Source organism: Hyposmocoma kahamanoa, unplaced genomic scaffold, assembly GCF_003589595.1.
Source record: "Hyposmocoma kahamanoa isolate Upper Pololo Valley unplaced genomic scaffold, ASM358959v1 95, whole genome shotgun sequence".
NCBI classification, from domain to species: domain Eukaryota; kingdom Metazoa; phylum Arthropoda; class Insecta; order Lepidoptera; family Cosmopterigidae; genus Hyposmocoma; species Hyposmocoma kahamanoa.
Genome location: NW_020654972.1, coordinates 4,967,888 through 4,994,133, shown reverse-complemented (window position 1 = coordinate 4,994,133; position 26,246 = coordinate 4,967,888). Strand labels below are relative to the sequence as shown.

At 36.4% G+C, this 26,246-nt stretch overlaps 2 protein-coding genes across 2 annotated transcripts in view; both read left to right on the top strand.

Annotated features, from left to right (window-relative positions):
- The window catches only part of LOC113238320, a 30,912-nt gene extending 18,171 nt beyond the window's left edge, over positions 1–12,741 (top strand). The window contains exons 9-17 of the mRNA XM_026475159.1: positions 944–1,166; positions 3,833–3,939; positions 5,117–5,241; positions 5,389–5,581; positions 6,151–7,267; positions 7,495–8,275; positions 8,511–8,734; positions 11,030–11,367; positions 11,780–12,741. Coding sequence (XP_026330944.1) covers positions 944–1,166; positions 3,833–3,939; positions 5,117–5,241; positions 5,389–5,581; positions 6,151–7,267; positions 7,495–8,275; positions 8,511–8,734; positions 11,030–11,367; positions 11,780–12,017 — 3,346 coding nt within the window. The 3' untranslated portion in view covers positions 12,018–12,741. The remainder of the gene's footprint in view (positions 1–943; positions 1,167–3,832; positions 3,940–5,116; positions 5,242–5,388; positions 5,582–6,150; positions 7,268–7,494; positions 8,276–8,510; positions 8,735–11,029; positions 11,368–11,779) is intronic.
- A 4,803-nt stretch (positions 12,742–17,544) lies between these two features.
- LOC113238133 lies at positions 17,545–19,310 on the top strand. Its single transcript, XM_026474870.1, has 2 exons — positions 17,545–18,095; positions 18,185–19,310. The coding sequence occupies exons 1-2, from the start codon at positions 17,794–17,796 to the stop codon at positions 18,243–18,245; spliced, it is 363 nt and encodes a 120-aa protein (XP_026330655.1). The 5' UTR covers positions 17,545–17,793; the 3' UTR covers positions 18,246–19,310.
- The last annotated feature ends 6,936 nt before the right edge of the window (positions 19,311–26,246 follow it).

Below are 26,246 nucleotides of genomic sequence, written 5' to 3'. Positions count from 1 at the left end.
ATCATTGGTATATGTAAAGTACTTATTGAATACAGCGGTTTTTTTGTCAAATTTCGGGTAAGTATGTGTTTTTATCTATCGTGAAAATTTTTAGGGTTCGTGTTCTCACACCGTATACTAACTAATCAGTGTATATCCGCAATTTTACTATATATTTATTACAAAGTGATTGTTTCAACGCTTTCACTGTTATGCGGAGTCATTCAAAGCCATTTGAGGTTGCATCGACTCTTAACGTATGTCAATTGTGTAAAGATCAGCGCAAACCGAGAAGCGAGAGCATTGAACAGTATTTTATGTCCGCCAGCTAGTACCAGGGGGAATGCCGTGGCGTCCGCCGACATGCCACCCGCGTATGTCGGTGGAAGTCCGCGCACCTGTCTCTGCGGTGTCCTCTAGCGTGTTGAAATTGATACCCTATTTAAATTGAAATAAGGTACAAAATGTATATTGATAAATTTACTGTCCTCTGCGTTTCTGTCCGCCGTTTTACGCTTGCCCTAACGTACAAATTAGACTAAACTAGCCAAAAAATAGGCATGTTCCGGAGAATTTTCGCGTAGTTTCAGAAATTCCCTTAGCAATCGTGTCTAATTTAGACGTTACACAATTAACATAACGTTCATTATGCTACGGTTACAAAAGTTCGTTTCTATTGCATTCCGCGACAACGTAAATTGAACCTAAGTGTCAGCGCAAACCGGCAGACTGCAAGGCAAAGGACACTAAATTTATCTTATCTTATTTCTGTTGAAATAGCATCAAATGTACATCGGTAAATTTAATATCTTCTGCCTTCCCGTCCGCCGGTTTGATGGGTACGATGCGACTGGGGGCCCCAACTGCTGGAGTTATTCAATCTGTGATGTCCGTCTTAAAACTTGCACCTTACATCAAATGATGTAAGTAGTGCAAATGAAAAACTTGAATGTATCTTTTACAGATTCATAGAAAGGTTCATATTCGATGGTGAACTTGATGACCGATTCGACGAGTTCTTTATACGAAAAGATTCTCAATACGTAAACACTCGTTCAAAGAGATATTGGGATAAAGGATTTCATATAATTCAAACTGTGGCAGTGCCAGAGTTCTTGAGACCATTGGCGAAGTTTATATTGCTTTGTGGAAAATCTTTACGGCTGTTGAAACAATGTAACCCGAGTGTAAGTCATTTGTACGATACTTCGCATATGTCGTTCTGTTTTGTGAATTAAAACCGTGTTCCAGCGGTGTACAATTTGACAATTGTTCAGGTGTGTTCGTACGAAACAGAACGTCGCCTATGCCTATATTTCGTTTATTTTAGCAACAGAAGGAAGTTTTGGTTCTTTAATCAGTTGCCATTTCATTCTGTTATTTTGTAAACAAAGCAATTTAATAAATACCGTTAAACGAAATTCTCAAACATATTCACAAAATCACCATTATATTATAGTCGTTGAAAATCAAATACAAAGATCCAATAAACAAGCACATAGAAAAATTTGTTCATAACTGGTTCGTTCCGTGGCTTAGTTGGCATAGCTTCTGGCAGGGTTTGCTAGAAGACGTCGGTTCGAATCCTGCCGGATCGAAGGAATTTTTTCTAAGTGTTCGATCTTGTATTCAACTGCCTCTGTGGCCGAACGGTTACCATGCCGGACTGCCACGCAGAGGTCCCAGGTTCGATTCCCGGGCCGGGAGAAATATTTGTATGGCCTACAATTATTTCTCTCGTGAGTTTGGGTGTAATTTGTGGTTGTCTATATGTGTGTCCATGGCACCCGCGACACAGGGTTTCCCTAGTGCGGGGCTATCTTGAGTGTGTGCGTTATTATTATTATTATTATTAATAATTATAACAAACTAGTGGAGTAATCTCACAAAATAATGGTTTAATATCAATTCAATACAAATTTAATTCATGTTAACAAAACTTTTGTAATTATTACGTTTCTTTTACTCGTAGTGTTCACTAGATTGAATGAAAACTTTTTATCTTTACATACTTAATCTAACATACTTAATCTATTAGAAAAAACTTGGACTATAATGGCGGCACTTCACATGACTACTTGTATTCGTTATCTGGTGCTTGATGTATGTACTTGTAAAAGTATTTGACGTACAAACATGCCACACAAGACACTGACAAATATGATCGTCTACATATGGAGCCAAATAAGGAGTTAAAATAATGAATATGGCCATAGTGTGAACGGCTTACTTGAGTATTTGTCTACTCCTTTGATGAGCGTCGAGAAACCGACCAGCGCGCGGTAACGTGTTTGGTGTTTGCTGTATTTGTCGAATAGGCAAACATGGCAAATACTTTCTCACACATGCTATCTACACATGGTGATTGTTTGCCAAATATATCAAATACGCAGATACAAATAGCCATGTAAAGTGCCACCATAAAAAAGAACTTAGAAAAACAGGCTACAAACATGAAACAATAATAACATATTATATTGTCATTTATAAACGTCATTTCGAAGAAAAAGTTTATGATTACTGTTTTTTGTTTACCTTTTTTCTAATTCTAAAAAAAACGTAGAATAAGGCAAGACTACTTATCGTTCATGGAAGGTACTTAAATAAGTACCGCATACCAAAATGTCACTACTTTTTTGCAGAGTTCGAAATGATTGAGATATTTATTTTCTTTGATAATTATCTCATAATTATCAGTGGTGTAAACACGAAGTAAAATGATTGTGGAAACGTGACTTTAAAAAAAAATATTTGACACGTTTGGATACGTCTCTGATACATCAAACATAGCACGACATTAGTAGCGGCAGCATCCAATTCATTTTATAAGATAATTATCAAAGTATATTTATCAAGATAATTACCGTGATAATTATCATGATTGCAGTTACTACACACTACAGTTATAGTTCCCATTATGTTGTGACGCCAGATAGTCGTGCAGTTTACAGTGTCGTGTCTTGTATATTTAAATGAAGTTGATCACCTATAAAAAAAACGATTGACTGTCGTTCACGACGTTTTTGATGTTAGGGCGCGTTGCCATTATATCGTGACGACAGATAGTCGTGCAGTTTTAAAAAGTCGTAGCTTGTATATTTCAATGAAGTAATTCACACATAGAACAACACGATTAACAGTCGTACACGACTTTTTTGACGCTACGACAACAGACTGTCGTGACAATGAGAAGACCTGGAACGACAGACATGTGACGATAAATAAAACGTCAGGATAAAAATGTGACGACAGATAGTCGCAGCTTCAAACGATTCTGTAATGCAAACGACAAGGTAGTTGCCGTGAATCAATAAATTGTCATCACGATATAGTGGGGACTGCTAGACACGACAGTCGTTCAACGATAAAATAAACGTCCACGACACAGTCACGACAGATTGTCGATATGGGAACGGGCTAGTCGCGACAGTCGTCTAACGATAAATAAAACGTTGTGGGATAATGGGAACTCGCCCTTTTACCCGTTTTTTCGCCGTAACAGACTTTTTTTTACACGTTTTCACAAAGTTTTTGTACAAATCTTTTATTTGCGTTCCCCATTGACTTACAAATAAATGGACGACGGGTCTAATACAAAAACCACGAAAAAAATGTCCGAAGTCAACCTATTCGAAATTTAAATTGTAATGTCATCGCAGTATCGCGCCGTCAGTCGAACAAATGAAGACTAAAGCGGAGTTTGGCGCTCTGTATACGATTTTAGCGCCTTACAAGTGCGGACACTTTTTAGCGCGGACCCGACGTCCATATAATTGTAAGTCAATGGCGTTCCCATTTATTTTTTAGGCGTGTTAATTTTAACAATTAATTTGACTTAATTTGTATCCAACAGGATCCTTTAGTCCTGCTTATATCATCAGACCATCCATCCGTGACGTGCTGTGCGAGTTTCGAAGAATTAGAAAGGCAGCAACAAGTCCTTGATGTGTATCGTACCAGGTAGGTGTGTTATATATAGTGGTTGGATAGTCGGACGCTTATTTACCTAAACTTCACTTTTGTCTCCACAAAAAATAATACGGCCTTTCTGAATAAAAAATGTGTTATTCAAGTTAGTCAACTCCCGCAGGGCTAAAAAGACCGCATTGGTAGAATCATAATATGATTAATTGACAATTTTCATATTATAAATTTTCAAACAAAACAAAAAACGCAATTCCTTATATTAAATATGAATTGTCAATTAATCATATCATTTAGTAGCAGTAGAACTCTATGTGAAAGAGTTCGTCCAGGAAAGTACTGCCACCTTACCTATTTCTGCCGCCAAGCAGTAATGTGAGCATTACTGCGTTCCGGTTTCGAAGGGTAAGGGTGCTGGTGAAATTATGGACACATGGGGCTTGTCAACTTATGTCTCAGGATGACGGGCGCAGTGGGAGTGCTACTCAGATTTTTGCTATTTAAAGCTCTAAGTAGCACTGCAACTGTTATGGACAGGAGCAGCGTGTCGCTTACCATCAGGCGCACGACTTGTTCGTCCCGTCACTTGGCATCATAAAAAAGTGCATATTTATCATTACTATATGTATTTCAAATATCGTACAAGGTTTTGTTTTGGCGAATATAATTATTTTTTATTAGAGAAAGAAGCGAAAACTATTAATGCTTGATACAGACAAAGTCAAAGAATCATTTCTTCCATAGGTAAAATAAATTTACACTTGAAAACATCACATTTAAGCTACTGCTCGTTCACTACGCTGACTTCCCTGAGAAGAACGGGCAAGAAACTCTAGGGATTACTCTTTTCAAATAAACTTAAATGCTATGGAATACACTTTGAATCAAACTTTTGTGGATTCTGGAGCCATGTCGTCTTTCCATACATCTTTATCTAACACGTAGTCTTTAATTTTGTAATATGACTTTTCAATCAAAAACACAGACAAGAACACAAACAGACTTTCTTTCTTTCTTGCTTCAATTCTTTAAAACGGACGGTGATTCTGTTGTTGCGTTGTTTCGTCTATAAGTCTAGAGATAAGGTTTTAATTCCACACATTAATTCCGAAAAACTAAAGGTGCAAGCCCGAATTTCGGCATTGCTTCTGTTTTGTATATTCTGCGTGTTGTAAATTCTGATCTATCCAGGCTTCAAATTTGTATGCTTCAGATGTCTGTTTGTGAGCGGCGAGCCAGTTACATTCGATCAGATTCAGTTGAAGAAAGAGGCAGAGAGGAAGGCTTTCACTGAAATGGCTTCGCTGAAACAGGCTGAGACTATGGAGAAAATTGTTGGTGAGTTTTGTAGAACTAAACTGAAACTGTAGAAAGTTGCCGCTTTTCGCTCTGTATTAATATCAGCCGAGTTGTCAATGTTAATGGGATTCAAGGGGCCTTGCCAATCTTGAATCTTAATTTTGAATTTTTCAATTAATCTTCCAGCGGAACGAAAACGACTGGCACAGCTAATAATAGCAGAGAAGCAGCACTCGTTGCGAGTGCTCGAAGCGGCAATGGCCGAGGCGCAAGCCGTCAAAATGAAGGCCAAGCAACGTGAGAAGCACCGCACGCAGCTTGAGGTAGAAGCCGAGAAGGCCGCTGAGGAAGTCGATTCGATGCTTAAAGATCAGGAAAGGTAGGCTTTTAGATTTTTAGATTGCACAGATAGTGATTTCTCTCTCTTTACATTTAATAATAATAATAATAACGCACACACTCAACATAGCCCCGCACTAGGGAAACCCTGTGTCGCGGGTGCCATGGACACACATAGACAACCACAAATTACACCCAAACTCACGAGAGAAATAAATGTAGGCCATACAAATATTTCTCCCGGCCCGGGAATCGAACCTGGGACCTCTGCGTGGCAGTCCGGCATGGTAACCGTTCGGCCACAGAGGCAGTTAAGATTCAAATTCAACTCTATTCCACAACGGTAAGATGGTCCAAAGTTTAAAATTAACAATGTTTATTTATAGGAAATGAAACTATTTTTCTGGATTTAAAGCACGTATATTTGTTTTGCAAGTCCCACGGTCACGGTTGACTCCAATCGTGACCATCGGACTTGCAAAGGGCCCGAAACGTTGGTTTGTTTGAAAAAACAAATATGTATACGTGATTTAAATCCGGAAAAATAGTTTCATTTCCATGTGTACCAATCGCGAAAACCTAAGAACTCGAAATGTTTATTTATTACAGAAACAAAATCATGGAATACTACTCAAAATTAAATATGGAGGTTGAAAAGAGTAAATTACACGCCGAATGGAAGATCAAACGATTACAATTAGATCAATCAAGGATGCAGCTATTGTCAACTGAAGAGAGAAATCTAAAAAGGGAGAAATTGGAGTTGGAACATAAAAGAAATGAAGAGATTATGGCTATGTCTATTCAAAGTACAGATTTGAAATCTGATGTTGAAAATGAGACAGATGACGCAGATAAACATTCTGATGTAATCAAGACAAACTCTACGAAATCGCACCTTTCAAGAGATAAAGAAAAAGATGAAGTATCTGATTCGGATTTAAATAAAGCAAAATACAAAACGGCTGTCTTTAGTGCCATATGTAATGTGGCAAAAAGTATCTTTGGTGGATCGAAAAACAACGAAGACGATGACTGTGATAACAAAAAGGAATTAGATGCACAAGGCAATGTCGTTCCTGTCGACAGTGAAAACAATAGTAATGAAACTAAAACTTCAAGTCAGGTAATAGGTTCATGCATTAATGACGTGTTTGATAATCTCCAGTATCTAAAAGTCAAAGGAGAGGCGATGAAAAATAAACAAAAAGTGATGGCTCACAAATTTGGTCACGTCGATATAGAGAACAATCAAACTATAGATCCTCCATTAATAAACTTGTCAGTTGATGGTGACAATAATGTCCCCGGTATGTGGAATGCCACTTATTTAGAAACAAAGCGTAACAAAATGAAAGTCCTTGGAGCTGATATTGGTTCTATCTGTTGTGCTAAGCCGTCCGTATCCGAACCTTTTACTGATGCGCAAAGAGAAGCCATGAGGAATAAAAAAAAAGTTCTTGGTGTGGAATACAATATTCCTATAGACTTAGGAGGAAAGAGAGAACCTGCAAATCAAGCTCAGGTAGAAGCTCTAAGGAACAAGGAAAAGATTTTAGGTTCTGAGGACATTAGACCGATGGAATCAACTCCTCGGCTGGGGCCTCCCAAACGTTCTGATTTGACCCTAAACTTGAAACCGTTTACCGTCGAAAATACGAGTGAATTTAACCTTGGAGTGACAACTAACACTGGGTTATTAACGCCAGGAGATTTGTTTCCTAGGGTAAGCTTATTTCAAATTAACTTATTTCTGGCATAATTGTTCTTTGCTTTAAAATATAAACTTTGGTTGTAATTACTGGCATAATGTTGCGTTTGATTTGTTGGATAATTAATCTGCTTTTGCAACTTACAATGGATTTTGCCAACAGCAAATTTCGTATAAGCATAGTACTTATTTTAGGTACTGTAATTATAAGCAAATTGAAATTATTTTTCGTATTATTCCAGCTTGATTTGGAAACACCGACTACGGCAGATATACCACTCGATGGAGCTTTAACAGGCGAGGCATTCACACCTCACAGTGAAGGCACCAGACTAGATACAGCTAGTATGAAGACTGACAAGGAATTCCTAAGGGGTGATGGTTTCGACTTTTCCATGATTGTTGATGAATCTGTCGAATCGATAGGCGATGTTCCTAGTGTCGATACTCCTGATAATTCCATTAACAAAGATGTAGAATTTGAACTAACCGACAAACATTCCTTCATCAATTTACTAGATGGCACGTACAGTTTAAAAAACATGGATCCGTTCGGAGTTAGAGATCTGAAACCATATACTAAAGACTATTTCTCGAGTAAAATGGATTTGACACCTTCAAATTATACTCATCCAGCGGTTATTATGGCGGAGATGAAGAAACGACCCTATGCTAATATGTTTGCCTCACATTTTGGCCCGGAAGAAGATGACGACCAAAAAGTTACTTGTGATAACATAGCCACACTGACTGCTTGTTTACAAAGATCGGTCATGTTACCTCTAACATATCAACTTGAAGTTGTAAATAACTCCATACTGACTTATTTTCTAGTCAATCTCGACATGTACGAGCATTTGAGGAGTTTAAAGGATTATTTCTTTCTGATGGATGGGGAGTTTTCTAAAAGCATATGTCAAAACTTGTTCACTCGTTTGACGAAAACATTGAACCCACAAGAACTGTTGAATTTTGCAACATTGCACAATGTTCTTGACAAAGCTTTGGGATGTTCGATATCTCGTAAGTTCTTGGATAATTTAACTATGATACTTTGTTATTCGTTTTAGTTATTCTAGAAATATAATGCGTCTTTTCAAATTTCAAGTATATACATACGTCCCTCTTTAGGTACCAAATTATAAGTTAAAATTGTATTAACCAAACTTACGTTTTCTCATATAATTTTTCTTCACTGCTAAGGGAAGTCTCTATTAACTGTGTTACGTGTCTTTTACAATTATTTAATTAATTCCAGATAATCACAAATTTTCGGAAAACCTCTCATTCACGATAACAGAATCTCCTCTGAGCTTCCAACACAGTTCCCCTGACGTACTCCAGTGTCTATCCCTGACGTATATAGTCAACTGGCCATTGAACATCATATTGTCACAAGAAGCGTTATTGCGATATGCCAAGGTGTTCCAGTTTTTGGTTAAAATGAGGAGAATTTGTTGGGTTTTGGGTGAGGATTTTGAGGTAAGAATGTGACGATGCGACCACTTTCATCATCGTCCCACCTTTTTATCACCCTTTTCTGTGGTTCTTGGCCACCTACTTTGAAATTTTCAATCGTTCTTAAATTCCTTATTCTTTTTCGTCACTTTTCTTTTTTCCATCGCCACTCTCTACTAAATTTCCGAAGTGAGCACACGTGCTCGCCTTGACATAAAATTCTGAACAGTTAAATCATGTCACCTAACCTAACTAACTGCCTCCGTGGCCGTATGGTTACCATGCCGTCACTGCCACGCAGAGGTTCTGGGTTCAAATCCCAGGCCGGGAGAAATATGTGTATGCCTTACATTTATTTATCTCATGAGTTTGGGTGTAATTTGTGGTTGTCTCTGTGTGTGTCCATGGCAACTGCGATACAGGGTTTCCCTAGTGCGGGGCTATGAGTGTGTTGCGCTATTATTATTATTAACCTATCTGCTTGTAAAGTATTATATTTGTAGTGCTATTGAAAATCATGTAACCAAACAATTACGCGAGGCCCGCGTGACTAGAATATGAACTTTATTGTAATAAACACACGTCCCCAATATATACAATATGTGTACATATTGATTATGTACTGACCTACCGCTTAACTGAGTCTGTTTCTGTGGTAGATGCGCGGTGCGGGAGGAGTGACAGTTATGTCGCGCTGCACACAAGATAATTTCAATAAAAATTTTCTGATGATATTCAATAATAAGTTGATTGACAAAAGTGCCTGCCAAATTAGTCAATTGCTGTTATTTGAAACAATATTATATTTCATTGATAATTGAAATAAATGGACAAGCCATTTGGTACTGTTTTCAATTAACTAAAAAAAAATCTTGTTAAACTGTTACTGCTCCTCCACCGCGCAGCTACGTCAGAAACTGACTCAGTTAAGCGGTAGGTCAGTACATAATCAATATGTACACATATTGTATATATTGGGGACGTGTGTTTATTACAATAAAGTTCATATTCTAGTCACTTATTACTTTGGTTCACGTATAATGTTTGTGAAAAATCAAAAATATATTATTTTGTAAAAATTTTGCGAGTGTTGCACAGACAAGAGCAATCCTCACAAATTGGAACTTCGAGCGGTTTTAAATAGGGTTTATATGTGTGTAACAACTCTTATGAATTTCATTACTACGCATGGGATTCCTTTAAAGAAATATTACATCGTAGTTCATCACGATAGCCCAAATCGGTTTTCGGTACATTTTTAACAGTTCAAATTAAATTGTTACATTTCTCGCCACTTTTTTTATTCATACTTAGTAGTAATATTTTAAACCAAAGAATAATTGTCAGAAAAAAGTTATGTCGAATAAACTTACTTTAGGAAACAGATCCCCTGGACAATTAGTCGTACACGAATTATCACATTACAATGTGATAATTTTTTAATAAATAATTGTTTCTCGGTACATTTTTAATAGTTTTAATAAAAGTAAACTGTCACCTTTATTTTGAACCCTGAAATGGTGGCTTGTAATGTGTTTTGACAGTAGAAAAAAAAATTATGATGTCAAAGCGAGACGCCTACTAACATTTCGCATCCTCATGGAAGAATGGCATAAGTGGAATTACCTTAAAACGTATTTATTGCTCCATTAGATACAGAAAAATATAACCTACATCCTTCACAATTGGAGAGGATGTGGGTTATATTTTTCTGTATCTAATGGAACAATGAACATGTTTGACGTAATTTCACTTATGCCATTCTTCCTTGTGGCGTGCGATTTGCACTGTCACATAGCGCTTAGTTTCACCGGTAACTTTACTCTTCATAACCGGAACGCAGTAATGCTTACATGACTGCTTGGTGGCAGAAGTAGCTGTGCTGGCAGTCCTTGTGTGGTAAACGAATTCTTTCCCAAGGAGCAGCATTGCTACATTCTTTAAGATTTATCAACCTGGCGAGGATTTTTATTGCTAATCATGCGTAAAATGTATAGTCGCAACCGTCAGGGTTTAGAACTGAATCTTTAGACATCCCTTGAGCAGATTTATTTTATTAATTTTAATGATCGAAATGGGCACTAGGCGAAACGTAGGACAGTTTCTACATAGTGTGTTTGCAGCCCGAGTGTCCTAGCATCACTGTCCTCTCTCGTCTACCACCACCGTTCCCCACCCACACTCCGTCGAGGTATACCGGCAGAGAGAGCGCGCGATACACTCTGTAACCTGCAGGTGGCGCCTCTATCTCGCAGTTTTTCGTCTGTGCTCGTGACCGTTTCCGACATGTAAATAAGTAATTGTCATTATTTTTTGCAGACGTTGAAAATTGCGGCAAAAGTATCAAGACAGCACTCTCGAAAACTCATAAAGTCTCCACAATACGTATCAATACAAATATATCGACACGTCATGGCCTCAATGGTACGCGCCCTCGACAACTACATAGTAACAACGTGCATTCTATCCTCATGGAAAGAGTTGGAGAATGATTTGAAAAAAGCCAGAACGTTAGACGATTTGTATGAATGTCACGTTGTTTATATAAAAAAGGTCCTGTTCAGATGTCTGTTAAATAACAGATCGACGCCTGTTATGAAGCTTTTGAATGACATTTTCACAGTTATCTTGAAGTTCAGTCGACTGTTGAAAGCTAGGTAAGAAATTATTAATGCCATTTTATTGTTAAGTTCAACTTGTAATAATTAGATTCTGTTAATATTGAGTCTTAATTCACGTTCTGTCTTTATTAACTGTTCTACGACGAGGCGGGCGAAAAAGCATTATCGACTGTGAACTGGTAACCTATCTCAATTTTGACAACTTTGCACGATGAAGAAAAAAATTGTTTGCGTCATTTATATAGCAGTTGGTTTATTAAATAAAAATACGTAGTGTATGTGTAATAAAAATATTTAAAAACTATTTTTTATACTAATAATTATTACAGCGGGACACGAGCCTAAAAACGGGAGTGTTCGGGTTAAAACGGGACGTATGGTCACGTTAGGTATAAGTAACATTTGTATTGTATACTATTGCGTGTTATTATTACATTTTTTTTTCTAGCGAATGGCATCAAAAACAACACAATGGTCCCTTCACGCATAGAAGCTATCCCCAATTGCAAGAACTCTTCCACATATTCGAGAAACTGGCGAAATATCTACACAAAGTGGTTACTAAAATGATGGAATGTGGTTACCAAAGACATCTTGGCGAATTACTCACTATGGTCAACCTGAATGGTTATTACGACTCAGAAAGATCGAAAGAAGAACAAAGTAGTCACTTGCAGTCTACATGAAGATGTAATATCTGATTTATCTTAATTTTAATCACGTTCTAAACTCTGAAGGGAGAAGATATTTTAAATCAATTTTTTTATAATGGTCGCAGAAGATGTGTACCAATTTTTGTATTTTCTGTATTTTTTTTTATTTACTATAAGGCTTTTTGCATTTATTGTAGGTTAACATGTGTCATATTTATTCCCACCTGTTGCGCTGTAACCGTTTAATCGTATTTTGTTATTTATGAGGATTAGGACGTGTATGTACATGCAGTCGAACCTGGTTATAGCAATCTGAAATTACTGGACTTTAACATATTCACGTTCAGGAATTACAGTCAACTATATAAACTGCCATTTATTTAAACTGAGAAATTGAACGCTATGAAAATGCCGTAAGGCACAATTTACAATTAAAAAATGCATGTGGTATACTGTTATTTTCCTGAATACCAATTTGAAAACCAATATATTTACCTAAGGGTTCCGGCACTCAAAAGCGATTCCCGCGATGTTGCCAGTTTGCTACGTTCGGCTGCGGCCGTAAATAATTGTTTAATTGCATTTTAATAATTACATGTAAATCAGATGAAAGAGATACATTTATTAATATAAAATAGTTTAATTAAATATCTGAATAATATACCGGTGTACAGTTCTTACAAAAACTTATATAATTATTGTTATCATAAGCCATTTTTTTAACCGACTTCAAAAAAAGGAGGAGGTTAACAATTCGACTGTATGTTTTTTTGTACATATGTTACGCGATAACTCTGGTATTTGTGAACAGATTTTGATGATTATTTTTTGTTGGAAGGAGGGTACCTCCGTGGTCCCATTTATTTTTGAAATAAATCATCCACCTCTAAGGGTGGCTGTTCACGCATGAAGATTCTTTTTTATAAATAGCGCCTAAATTTTATTATAAGGAGCAATTTTTTTAATGGTTTAGTTTGCTATTCTCCAATTCAAGGCGTTTTTCTCTCTAAATATACGTCGAGTAGTGTGAACCGATGTTTATTATCTCTTGTGTCAAGTTCCATATAGTGGCAAACTAGGGGATGAATCCGGGTTTGCGCACTTTCCGGTAACCGATTTCAATAAAACTTGGCAAATAGATGAATTCCACGTACTTTTGAGGTAATTTTTTTTTAGTACTCTGCACAGAGATTATTAAAATACAGGTGTAATTTATACCGGTAACAGTGGCGAGGAAAGAAAATTTTGCTTGGTAAATCCGAAGCTTTAACTTTTTGAAAAACAAAACAACACGTTAACAAAAACTTTTCCTATTAAAAAGGCGCCTTGTCGACATTAAACACAACTCTTATTAGCACATAAGATACTAGTTTACTTCATTTCACAGGTTAACTTGTTCTACACACAAAAAAACCCATAGCTTTTAAAGTAATTTTACATTTTAAGCTGCCCGTCGCGATACGAAAGTTGGTAAACAAACTCATGAATGCTAAGTGTTGCTATTTTAATTACCTACGAATTACCATGACCTTCTATATACATTCTTTACGTAGTCCTGTTAAAAAGAAACCCCCAATTATATGTAAATACATATGTTATCTTTAAGATTAACAAAATGAAAAATAAACATATTTTGTATGAATTTGCTATTATAGTAATTTTGTTACATTATTTTAAGAAAAATTACATACGGCAACAGGATTTTGAAACGAATTAAACTATAATATGTTGGAATAAGATTTATAATTTTAAGTGAATGCTATTCTACAATAACTCGAATTATTCTGGCTTCTCGGCCGCCATTCCTATAAATGTTATTAAGCGGATTTTTGCGAATGTGTGCGTATATTTTGATGGGAGCGCGGTAGATTTCATGAATGAAATAGAGCTCGTCGATCCGCCGGCTTACCTCGCGTTGATTGGTTCAGATGCATCGGGAGAAGTTATTACGCGTTTAGTGTGGTAATACACATCCGATTTTTTGTCTGATGGTCGGAGCCGACTATCGGATCGGATTCACTTAATACACGTCCGATTCGCGTCCGATTCTTTCGTCAGACTATTTCTGAACTAACTGTAGTGTTGCCAATTTATGGGGAATTCCCCAAATACAGGGAATTACAACTCAACAACTCGTTAGGGAATTTTGTTTGGATCACGCTATGTGGGGAAAATGCCCTCGCAATTTTATTTTATCTATATATTTAATTATATATAATTTATTTTTATATTTTTTCAACATCGCACACGCGCTGCTTATATAGCAACATTTGTATGGAATTATTAGCAAACCGATTATATGTATAAAATTATCCAGTAGAATTAGAATCACTTTCTCTTGAATTGTAAAATTACTACTATTATCAGTCACCGACAAGAGCCTGGCTCTTAAATGTCCCCGGTGTGAAAAAAGAATACAGCTGTTGCCGAACAAAGCCGAGCAGTAGGTATTTTAAAGGACTATCCACACACATCAGGGCCGTGCCCGGGACGTGGACGGGGCGTGCTAGTTTGTATGAACTGCGGGCTCGTCCCGGCGCCGACCCGGACACGGACATGTGTGAACGAGTTCATACAAAATAAACGCAACGATATTTTTTTGAGCCCCTGACGAAGCACAACCCGTCCACGTTCTGGGCACGGTCCGGATATGTAAATATAGACCTTAACACCACAACTTGCCACTCGTCAAGCTTAAATATTAAGGTTTAAACTTAATTCAACTTGTTGAGTTTATTTCTAATTATAGCAAAACGTTTAGGTAATAGATGGGCATATTTTGACTTTCGTAATTATTTGATATATATTTACGCGTAAGAATAATAATATAATAAATAAATATTATTATATGTGGTAAATATGACCTTTGCCCTCCCCAAATTCATTACCTTGATTTTTGAGGATTTTGAATAATTTGTATTGGCAACGCTGCAAATCGGAGGGAAGAATCAGACGTGTATTTCGTCTTCCCGCAAAAGTACATAGAGCGCGGCTTCAGACAATCGGATCGGTAATAAAATCGGACGCTATTTCCGACTCAGACGCCACGTCACATCCGATCCGATAATCGGATGGGACGTGTATTGAGTGTTCATACAATTATATGGTACAAGCGCCTTCCGGTAGTCGGATCAGAGTATCGGATCCGACTATCGAATGGAAAAAACGGACATGTTGGTCGTCACCAAATAAGAGGCCATATTTGGCAGCTAACGAAGACGATAGTGTGTAACTTTGAATGAGATCAACGAAACAATACACAAACATTTAGCATAATTGAGTTTAAAAATACATAAATTTTATTGAAATATTATATAATACGACAAAACAAATTTGAAGTAGGTACTATTTTCGCACGAATTCCAAAATAAAATACAATTTTGAGTTACTCCGAAACGTCCTGAAAACAGTTACGTTTTCCAGCTATTTTTTCTTAAATAATAGTGTTGTAACAATTAATCACCGAATTTCACCGAGTCACTTCGATTTATCGGAAAAAAATATTATCTTATTAAATATTAAAACGAAAATGTATAAAAATAGGTGTATTTTAAAAAATTATGTAGATTACATCTCTGACCACACCTATTGCAAATAAATTTATAATTTATCAAATTTAAAAGAGCCCCATACTCATCCTCCTAATAAATCCTTGGGTTTTTGGTAATTTAATCTTTTTATATAGTTGTTTTATCGATGAACATACTTATTTACATTAAATTTTCGTAATAAACCATTTATGAATGGATTTAAGAAATGGATGCAATTCATCGGAATGTGGGACATTTTTACGACTGAATTGCAAGGAATTCTGTAAATGAATTGCTTTTAACAGAATTGCACGATTTGGCTTTTTAGACCTCCTAAACAACAATGAATCGAAAAATAATTTAAACAATCACAAACTTTTAAAATTTTGAATCGATTTCTCGTGAAAATCGTTTATTGTGATTACCGACATGATTAGTCCACATCGCATTCGCCTCACGATAATAAGTGTCAAATTTGACCTCTTATTTGGTGACCACTTTAATAGTGATGTTTTTTAAGTGGTGAGGTATGCGCGCTGCCACTTGTAATAGGTATGCGGAAAATTTTAGGCAAGCCGGTGGGAATCAAGTTATATGAACGCCTCGCCACTGACCGGTAGTACTTCAACAACCGATACCGATATTCCAAGCCCTGTTTAGGGGAGACCCATATCCAGTGGTGGATTGATATGGGTCAAGTTGCTTAAATTGCTGAATTAACTATTGAATATTTCGTAATTATTTAAAAATTAGTCACAATTAACACGCGAATAATTATTGTACACGATTGTTCTTATATTGGACGTTTAACTGCTATGTATTGTATATTGATTGTTAATTGTTCTTTGACGCAGAATAGCTATACATTCTTTGCATGTAAATAGTGAAGAGAGATAATTCAGTAATAGAATTATTGTCTTGTGAAAGATGTGTAGCGTGCGTTCTTATCTCTTTGTTGTCCGTAGCTTGTTATGTAAAGTTGATTCCTTGTTCGTGTTATTTCATGCAGAATACAATCTTACTAATATTACTAGATCTGTCTACGCTTGCTATGAATGAATAAAATTGTTATTTTTATTTGGTGTTATTTTTTTATTGAGAGTTTTATGATTGTTGATCATAAACGGTTTTGTTCTATAGAGTATAACTCGGAGATGCACATGATCTTCATCAGCTCATTTCATTTTTCCATCGGACATCCAGACGTACAACGGAATATCATGCCTACTTGGTCGATATTCCTTTCAGGCATAGGCACTAAGCGCTTTTCGTGATCTCTTATTATATATTCAGCCCAGGAATGTTAATCCTTCTCTGCGTTTGTGTTTCCAAGATCGTACAATCCGAGTATGTTTAAGGTGCGACTGAATCTTCTTGGGCGAGGACCCTATCTTTGCTTCAGGGCAAGGTAGACGTCTTGAGCAAGTCTATTTATTTTTAAAAAATCAGGTGAAAAAAGAAAACAAACCAGGACTGAAACAATTTACAAACAACAACCAATTCAAAGATTTGAACCAAGCTGAAATTTGAGCATCCATGATGGAAAGAAAACCATACTACATCTATGAAGAAAACGTATCACACATAAGAACTATCACTGACAGTACTATGTTGTCGATGAGCAGGGAATGCAGTTCTACAAATGCCCAGGAGATGTCATTTTAAATTGAAGCGTTGAAGTTACCGCCATCTATGGTCGAATATAATAAGTGTGTTTTGTTTAGCGCCATCTATTGTGGAGTAGCGATGACTAGTTACTGTTCTCGTGGTAAATTGCGGTATTTATCTTTTATACTAACTGATAGTTTATCAAATAATATATATATATATATATACCCGCCTTTTATAGTAATCTCATGTAGTTTTCAAATAATTTAGATAAACAACAAGAGGTAAACTGTGCTACCAATTTCAGCCACTGCGACAGTGGCGCCAATATTTTCCTTATATCAGTGTGTATTTTCACGATTCACCTCATTCCACTGCAATACGTCTTGGGGTTAACATCTGATCGAAATCAGACATCGCTCTTGACATTGAAGTAAAGCATTTCCTCCCTCGGTGCTTCGTTTACTTTTAGAAAATCAATATTTATACCTAACTTTCAAATCGGAAAAACAAAATTTCCGTAAAAAGCAAAGACAGTGAAAACAAACAGTGCTCCTCGTCTATCGATCGGCAAGCCGCCTTCCGCTACACGGCGATACTTTCTCGCTGCAGCGCAAGCAGTGCATCACTAAAAACGTTCAGACCGAAGAGCAACCGCCGCCGCCGCCGAGATGGCGTTCATGATGCCTGTGGTGAAGAACGACTGGGATATTTACAACTCGCGGCGCAGTTCCGAAGGGCAAGAAAAGGCTGGCCCCGGCCGGCGTGTGCGGAAGGTATCGGAGTCGCGTTCAGAGGGTCCGACGATGTCGCCTCGCGTACCGTTGAGCCCCCATCGCTCGGTGCCGGCGATGCGATCGCTGTCGTACTGCCGTGCGCCACCGTCGAGGGCCTCACTGCGCGTGGGGCTCGACAGCCCGAAGGGTTCGGCTAGTCCTAAGCAGGCACCGTCGCAGGACAAATTCCACAGCAGGTTGGTGGAGAAATTGAAGCGAGCGCTGGGACGGTCGGACTCGCGGCGCGACGAGCGCTGTTCCTGAGTTAACCCGTGCTCTTGTGCAGGGCGCGCGCCGAGTCCCCCGAGCGCAGCTCGCGCTGCGGAGCCTGCGTGCCCTACCTGTAACGGCGCCGGCCCTGCGCCGCGTCCTGCCGACGCGCTATCTGTGATATGTTGCGATAGTGACCCGAGTTGAGTAGACTTTTGAATTTGCTAACTCGTAACCGCCTGTGGGAACCTATTAATCACGTTTGAAGTTACATCGATTCAATGCAATAGTGTTAGATGACATTTCAATAAGCTTCATTAACTGTTGCATGTTCGTTATCTGTACACCTATCTATCTATATTCTTTTGTTTAGATCGGAGTCATCTTGAAAGGTTGTCAGTATTAGGTTGTAACTAGGCTGGCTGTTGAATGTATTTAAGACTGCGTTTAGTTTAAGAAGCCATATTGTTTCCCCGGGTTGTATACACCGTAGCATGGGTTCTTTAATAATTTGTTTATGATCGAGAGCATCCCGGCGGTAATAAATACCTTAGCGTTTAGTTTTGTGGCAGTTTGAGATGGTTCTGTGATTTGTTATTTATAAGTTTTGTTGTGGTGTTATTTATTTTATCGGAGAGTCATTATTTTGAGTTCATATTTATGTTGTTACAGTGTTTTGAACACCACTTAAATGACATGGTACCTCGTAAGAAATTCCAAAAATTTTACTAACCTGTTTTTTTTTGGATTTTCTAAAAAGAAGACTTGTTTGATAATAATAATCGTGTTCGAATTGACATTAATAATATTACTGATACCTTTTTATACATTGTTGTAGAGCATATAATTATAGTGAAAATTGACGTTATTGAAAATTGTATTCAATACGACACTGGTAGTTATGGGGATTTTCCACTGTCAGACTTCACTTTCGTCATAGTTGTTCATTGATTTATTTTTAATTTGTTTTACATTCGATATGTCTATAATTCTGATACATTATACCTACTTGAGTAGAAATCATAAACTACTTTAAATGATTTTAAAATTCCTTGAAACCGCGACGGAAAGGAAAAATGATTAATACGAAACTATTTCTATGCTTTAAATTAATAAAATGTACGGGGTATCTAAAACAAAAAAAAAAACGTAAGCTATGTATGTTTTTTGTTACATTTTGCATGATTTTATGTGATGTTAGTTAGAACTACGTATTTATAACGACTGTAATCGGACCAGCTTTATTATTATAATAGAGTATATGAGTCAGTTAAACTGAAGAAAAATGGTTTGTAAGTAGCATATTTATAGTATTAATAAGATGTGAAATGTCATCGAAAGAGTTTATTAACACTATTCTAAATTTTGTGGCATATCCTGAGGAACACTTTACCATAATCTATTTCCGTATAACTTCATGGCTGTAACTATAGTAATCGTGTGTTAATTTGACAGTTTTCTATGGAAATGCCATAGCGATTGTACCTGTCGTTACTATAGACAAACGTCATAAAATCAAGAGTGACGAATGAAGTTATTTATCATCTGTACCTATCTATCATGTTACATATAAGATGTTCCTGTTTTTATCAATTAAAAAATCGAACTGCCTACTATTTACAATTTTTTAATGTTACATGATACCAAATGGTACAATCTTAGATAACACTATTAATCTAAGGGTACAATATACTTGGAGTATCAAATATTTAATATAAAATTTAGCTAATCGTTAGTATTGTCAGTGTATAAACGTCTTAACTTTTTGTATGTCGCATGAAATTTGCAGTGTCCGATCTGACGACTTTTTAAGTACCTATATAAAATTACAATAAAATTTTATTGCTTTAACTTAAATGTGTTCTTTTATTTCAAGTCATCTGTTTTATTTCATAATTTAAATGCACGTCTATTAACAATTGCTATTTAGCGTAACAAGCCAATAAACGAAAATGGGACTCACTTCTGCCGCATGTCAGACGAGTAGCGGGCGAAGGCCACCGCAGATAGATCCCCAAAGATAGAAAACGACCACGCGGCAGGCCAAACCGTCGATGGAGAGACGAGCTAGACGCGCACCTGAAGGACTGGACCTCAGTGGCATAGATGTGTGGAGAGAGGAGAGGGATAGTATAGGCTTTAAAAAAATAAATTAGCATATATATCATCATCAGGCACGGTATAATGAAGGCGCTGGTCCGAATCCAGCCAGATTGAAGGATTTTTTTCTTAGTGTTCGATCTTTGTATTAATAATTTTAACAAACTAGTGGACTAATTTCACAAAAAATAATAAATGTCAAGGCAGTTAAACATAGTTTCCCAAAGTGGTCCCTACTGCCCCCCAGTGGGCGTTGAAGAGAGAAGAGAGAGGGCGGTAGCATTTGGGGCGGCGTTGGTGCTGTCCAGGGAGTGCTATCACATTATGAAAAAAAAAAAAACCTGTATTGTCTATATAAACTACACTACATATATATACAATATTTTCCTCTGTGATTTTTTGTTTTTAGTTAAAATAAAAAAATACGTGTTTTTAATTCTTTTTTGTGTCGCCCACCAGGTGTTAAAATTTTTTTATCTTGCCTAAGTGGGTTTTTGGCTCACCACAAAAAGTTTGGAGATCTATGTAGAAAAACATCGTGCTATTCAATAAACTTAATATTACAAATGATATATAATTATAATTCGTTAAAATGTTTTCGTTTGCGGTTCCGAAAAGAAATTCTACTTGAAGAAGTCCATAATCAGAATTTATGCGTGTTACGTATACGATGTGTTAACAACTTGGACGCTCATTCTAAACATCAATACGAACAACATTTGGTCTTTAATTACAACTTGTAAAGATATAGCAATAGTACTTATGTAGTTGTTTGTACTTTTGCAAATATAAAACAAAGCCGTAAAAGTTATGTAGAGCATAACAGATTTACGACTTCGCCACATTACAGGATATATTAAACCAAAACATGAACTTACGCGACGGTAACACACTGTTTTTTCAATTTAAACTACATGAATACTTTTAATGCATTAATATTATAGTCTAAAATAGCTTGAGGTGTCTCATCAATGTTGGAAAATATTTGCAATGGATGGGGTCGTAGTGATCGCTAGGAAACTTTGCACTATCTATAGAACATTCGAGAAAAGTTCATCACGACGATTTTACTCTAAAATGTAAACAGTTTGATCTTGTTTTTGATGTTAGTTAGATCAAAATTTTATCATTTTAATTTTACTGAGACTTCAGTAGTATGTTTTCTAATTCTTTTTTATATCCGTGACCCACTTAGCGGACAGCCATCAAACAGATTTTGTGTATGAATCTTAGAGGATGGAAAAAAATGGTTACTATAGTCTAATCTAAGGTATGAACTAATGAAACTCAATTACATTCCATAGACACGATATAAAAACGTATATATTGGGGCGTGGTTTGTCAGTTTGACTAAGTTATATAATTTTTATTAAGTTTTGTTTTAGTAAGTTAAATTTTGACTAAGTTATACAATTTGAATAAGTTTCCAAAATAGCACGGCCCCAAATTTTCATACAAAAGACGCCATTATTTGTTAATTGTTAAAAGACCGTAGAGCGTTTTTATAAATTTTGAAGGAGCTTAGAAAAAGATAGCGAATTCATTTTCTTAAACAAAGTTGTCTACATACCTGCCATAATATTTGAAATAATATCATACTACGAAATACCTAACTGATCCGCCGTGCGTTCTAGGAGAGTCTTCTTAGGCAACATTTAGGTACTATCAGCATGTTTTATTTGCAAGTGGACATATGCCCCGTTCCTTATTTTGTTGACCCTTTTCATTGTGAAACCCTTTTCATAGAATTGTTTGGTTTATAATAAAAATATGATATGCTAAATATTTGTAAACTGCATACTGCAATTGACCGGTTCTCACCGCCGTTGCCTGTACGCAAACGTATCGATTTTGCTGATAGTACAGGTTGTAAGGTTCATCGCCTACTGACAAGATGGCAAAGAATCCTTTGGCATTCCTGCATGCAAGCGAACACTGACGGCAATTATGCCGCGGCATCCTTTTGGTATGCCGAACATATTATATAGATATTTTTTGTTCTCGCTAGCCTTTCTTCAGATCAGTCGTAACGTAGCAAGTTGGTTTATTACGAGTAATAGTATTTTAAAATCTTGCTGAAGAAGAAAACAGTCACTTATATTACAAGAAGGAGAAGATAATGGGTGAACAACTTAGGGAAGCCTGCCGAAGAATCCTGAAGGCAGCCATCGCATTCCGGAGGTAGCCGGCGCGGTATCTCACATCATATATATTTTGTTTTTGTAGCTACGACCATTATCATCGAAATTTTAACTACAATGTCATAACAATAAGGTACCTACTTGTACTATTCGTCGCTAGAAAATTCCCAACCGTGCCGTCCAACCAATGGGCGCCCGGCCTAATCGGGGAATACGTTCAAAATTTTTTTTCTTTAAATACACAATATTGTTCTATAAATAAATTAGAGGTCTTTCCACGAGATACAATTTCCTCTTTTAACTATTCTAATTGACATTTGGTAATCATTTTGGGCAAAGTATTTTCGTAAAAGGTCGTTCGTATTAGGTCCTTAACTTTTCTAGTTGTGTCGTTTTCATCGACATCGATCGCGCATTGATGAGAGGAACGAATTGATGGCTATGTTTTAAGTAAACTATTACTGTGGTTTTGTAATAAAAGCTGTGACCATGTTTCGTCTGATCGAAGTATATAGGGTGGCAAATACCAGGGGTTATGTTGGCTGTGATCCCTGCTACCAACAATTGATGTTTTGTGATGAAAGTAAACAATATTAACAACAATAAAAATTCTCTAAATTTAATATCATCGCGCGACTAAAAAAATTTTAGTTTAAGTTATTTTTTATCATGATACCAGTTGTTTGTGTTCACACCTTTTTGCACTTTATGTATACAGGGTTATTTGTAAAATACTAACAACCCCGCAGGACTATATCGCCGGTGTTTTGAAGGAAGGGCGAATGCGCCATTTTGAAAAAAAATTTCAACGGCATGTTTTACATTTTGAAGACTATTTGAAATAATTAATTACTTCCTACTTTAAAACCAATTGGTTTTAATTGAGTTTAATATAAGACATAAATATTTTAAAACAGTCGATAAAACCTAAAACATGCTCCCTGAAAACAATTTCAAAATGGCGTTTTCGCCCTTCCTACAAAACACTGACGATATTATTACTAACGCCATAGACAACAACTTTTGTTCCGTGACTTAGTACAAAATGTAATAAATTTACTAAAAATAAACTTTTAAGTTTTTATAAGAAATTTCATAATTTTTTTTGCTGATTTAAATCGCGTATATTTGTTTTTTCAAACAAACCAACGTTTCGAGGTCTTTACAGGTCATAGTCACGGTTAATTGTGATACACGGACATTAACTTTTTGTTGTACTATCTGACACTTTTTAGATCTATATTTGGCAGTAAGTTGAAACGTGCAAGCGTCCTCCCCGACGACCCCCACTTTCTTTTCTTAACGTACAGTGTTATCACCATTGAGAGGCATCTATTTAAATATTTTTATTTTTGTACGAAAGCAAAATATTATGATGAATTATTAAAAGTCATGGAACAGAATTTGCTGTTTATGATGTTAGTAATTATAAAAAATAGTAATGTTCTGCCAGATTGTTAGTATTTTACGAACAACCATATTATAGGTATGTGCGTCATTGTTACATATAATACATATTTTTTTCGTATACGTTATGTTCGCTGTACGTGGTGTTTTTGTTTAGTACCTATATATTTTTTATCAAAGACATTGCTAAGTGGACACTAATTGGACGTATCGTAACATGGCCAGTTTCTGATGATCTTAGGTGGATATAGGAGATTTACCGTTTAACCATAGTAGTGTCAAGACGAATAGTTCCGTATCCCTACAATCGACAGTTTTACTGCGATTGTTACGTTAACCCTCCGTGGTACGACAGGCTCTACGTTGTAAAAAGGTACACACAACTGTCAGAGATCATTTTAGAATAGTGGAACTAAATATTGCCAACATTACTTGGCAGAAACCTTTCATCATGTTGTCCAAGACCGTTACAAGATACGAATATTTTCCTGACGTGTTGTAGAGAACACGTGTTGACTACGTGATTTAACGATTTCAGAATGTTAGATGGCATGTACTACGTCACAAATGAGTAATTAAATTTTGTAACTGAACAATAATCTATCCGTAGTCGGTCTTCATGATGAGGTGAGAGATTGTAATAGACCAGAGTATATTTACGTAAATCTGAAATAATAAACAGACAGTGGATAATAGATTAAAATACGGAATTATTAAAAATAAATAGGCAATAAATAATAATAAGACATTTATTCATAAGCACATTTCCAATACAAGAGGTTAATAAAGGTACGGTTTCGGAAATATAGTGGAATCTAATGATAATGAAAAGGATGGAGCCTCAATGCTACGTGCGGCTTTTTAGTTTCCACCTTGACACACGGGCATTCACTGCTGACAATTATAATTAAAATGAAATAGTTTATATTTACAATTACAAAATTTTTCTTTTAAATAGTAAAGTAAAGTAAAGTACTTGCTATCGACTTCTTAGGTTTTCGTGATTATTACAGTTAGGAAAAGAAACTATATCGGATCTAATCGCGTTTACGCGTCATGTCAGCGGTGACCACGAAATCTGTAAAGGGCCTGAAACGTTAATTGGTTTGTTTGAAAAAACAAATATGCTTGATTTAGATCCGAAAAAAGTCTCATTTCCCAAAAGTAATTGCTAATTACACCTCAAAAATATAGAACAAAATGCGATACAATAATTTCTTGATATCAGGCGAAAGTATTTTTGGGTCTACATATGTATATGTAATCTTAATAATAATCATAGATAATGAATTTATTTATAAAAAAAAACAGATTGTATGAAAGTTGATGTGTACAAAATAAGTATTAGACTTACAAACGTACCGAATGAATGTGTATTACTTGAGACATTGACTTACAATTATATGGACGTCGGGTCCGCGCTAAAAAGTGTCCGCACTTGTAAGGCGCTAAAATCGTATACAGAGCGCCAAACTCCGCTTTAGTCTTCATTTTGTTCTACTGACAGCGCGATACTGCGATGACATGACAATTTAAATTTCGAATAGGTTGATTTGGGACATTTTTTTCGTGGTTTTTGTATTAGACCCGTCGTCCATTTATTTGTAAGTCAATGACTTGAGAAGAATGAATGAATCTCCGCTCATGACTGAGAGGGGCGGAATACTGATTCAAACTGTTGCTGTTTCTTTCCTGCATTTCTTTGACTGCTTTCGTGGCCGAACGGTTACCATGCAGAGGTCGCAGGTTCGATTCCCGGGCCGGGAGAAATATTTGTGTGGCCTAGATTTATTTCTCTCGTGAGTTTGGATGTAATTTGTAGTTGTCTATATGTGTGTCCATGGCACCCGCGACACAGGGTTTTCTTAGTGTGGGTTGTTGAGTGTGTGCGTTATTTCCGATGCCAAATTCACAATAATCTATGAGGCCGTTGTTGCTTGGTTTTATTGTAGACACTCCATCTCGTTAGAGACCGTCTTCTTACTTTGATTTACTCTTACTTCTTACTTCATCTTTTCTTTGATATCAATAATAATAAGACCGCGGGGAATTTGAAAATCCTAGTTTTACTTTATAGTATTTAAGCATTTATTGTATCTTACGTGTTTATTAACAAAATAAAAAGTAATAAGTTTACCAATAATAATAAGATAGTCGAAATACCCAACATCTGACGATCTCGATGGTCCAGCGGTTTGTATTGTGGGCGGCGGAAAGAAATTTTCTAAATTGATTCTGGTCGGGGAAATCTGGGTAGTATTTTTAATTTTCTTGCTCTGGTACACATAATCCAGGGAATTAAAAGAAAGGTGTGTATAGTCTTTGCACCACATGTATTACATGATCCATCATACTTAACGCCAAGAATAATTCACCTACTGCTCTACTTATTATCTACTTAGGAAGACAACTTCCAATTGCTCGGCTTGTCGACATATCGCACTGCTATTACAATAGTGTTGTAACTCGAAATATGTGAAATTTAATATT

Coding starts and splice junctions, on each gene's coding strand:
- LOC113238133 (XM_026474870.1), top strand. CDS start 17,794: ATGGCGTTCATGATGCCTGTGGTGAAGAACGACTGGGATATTTACAAC. Junction 18,096..18,184: donor CAGGACAAATTCCACAGCAG/GTTGGTGGAGAA, acceptor GCTCTTGTGCAG/GGCGCGCGCCGAGTCCCCCG.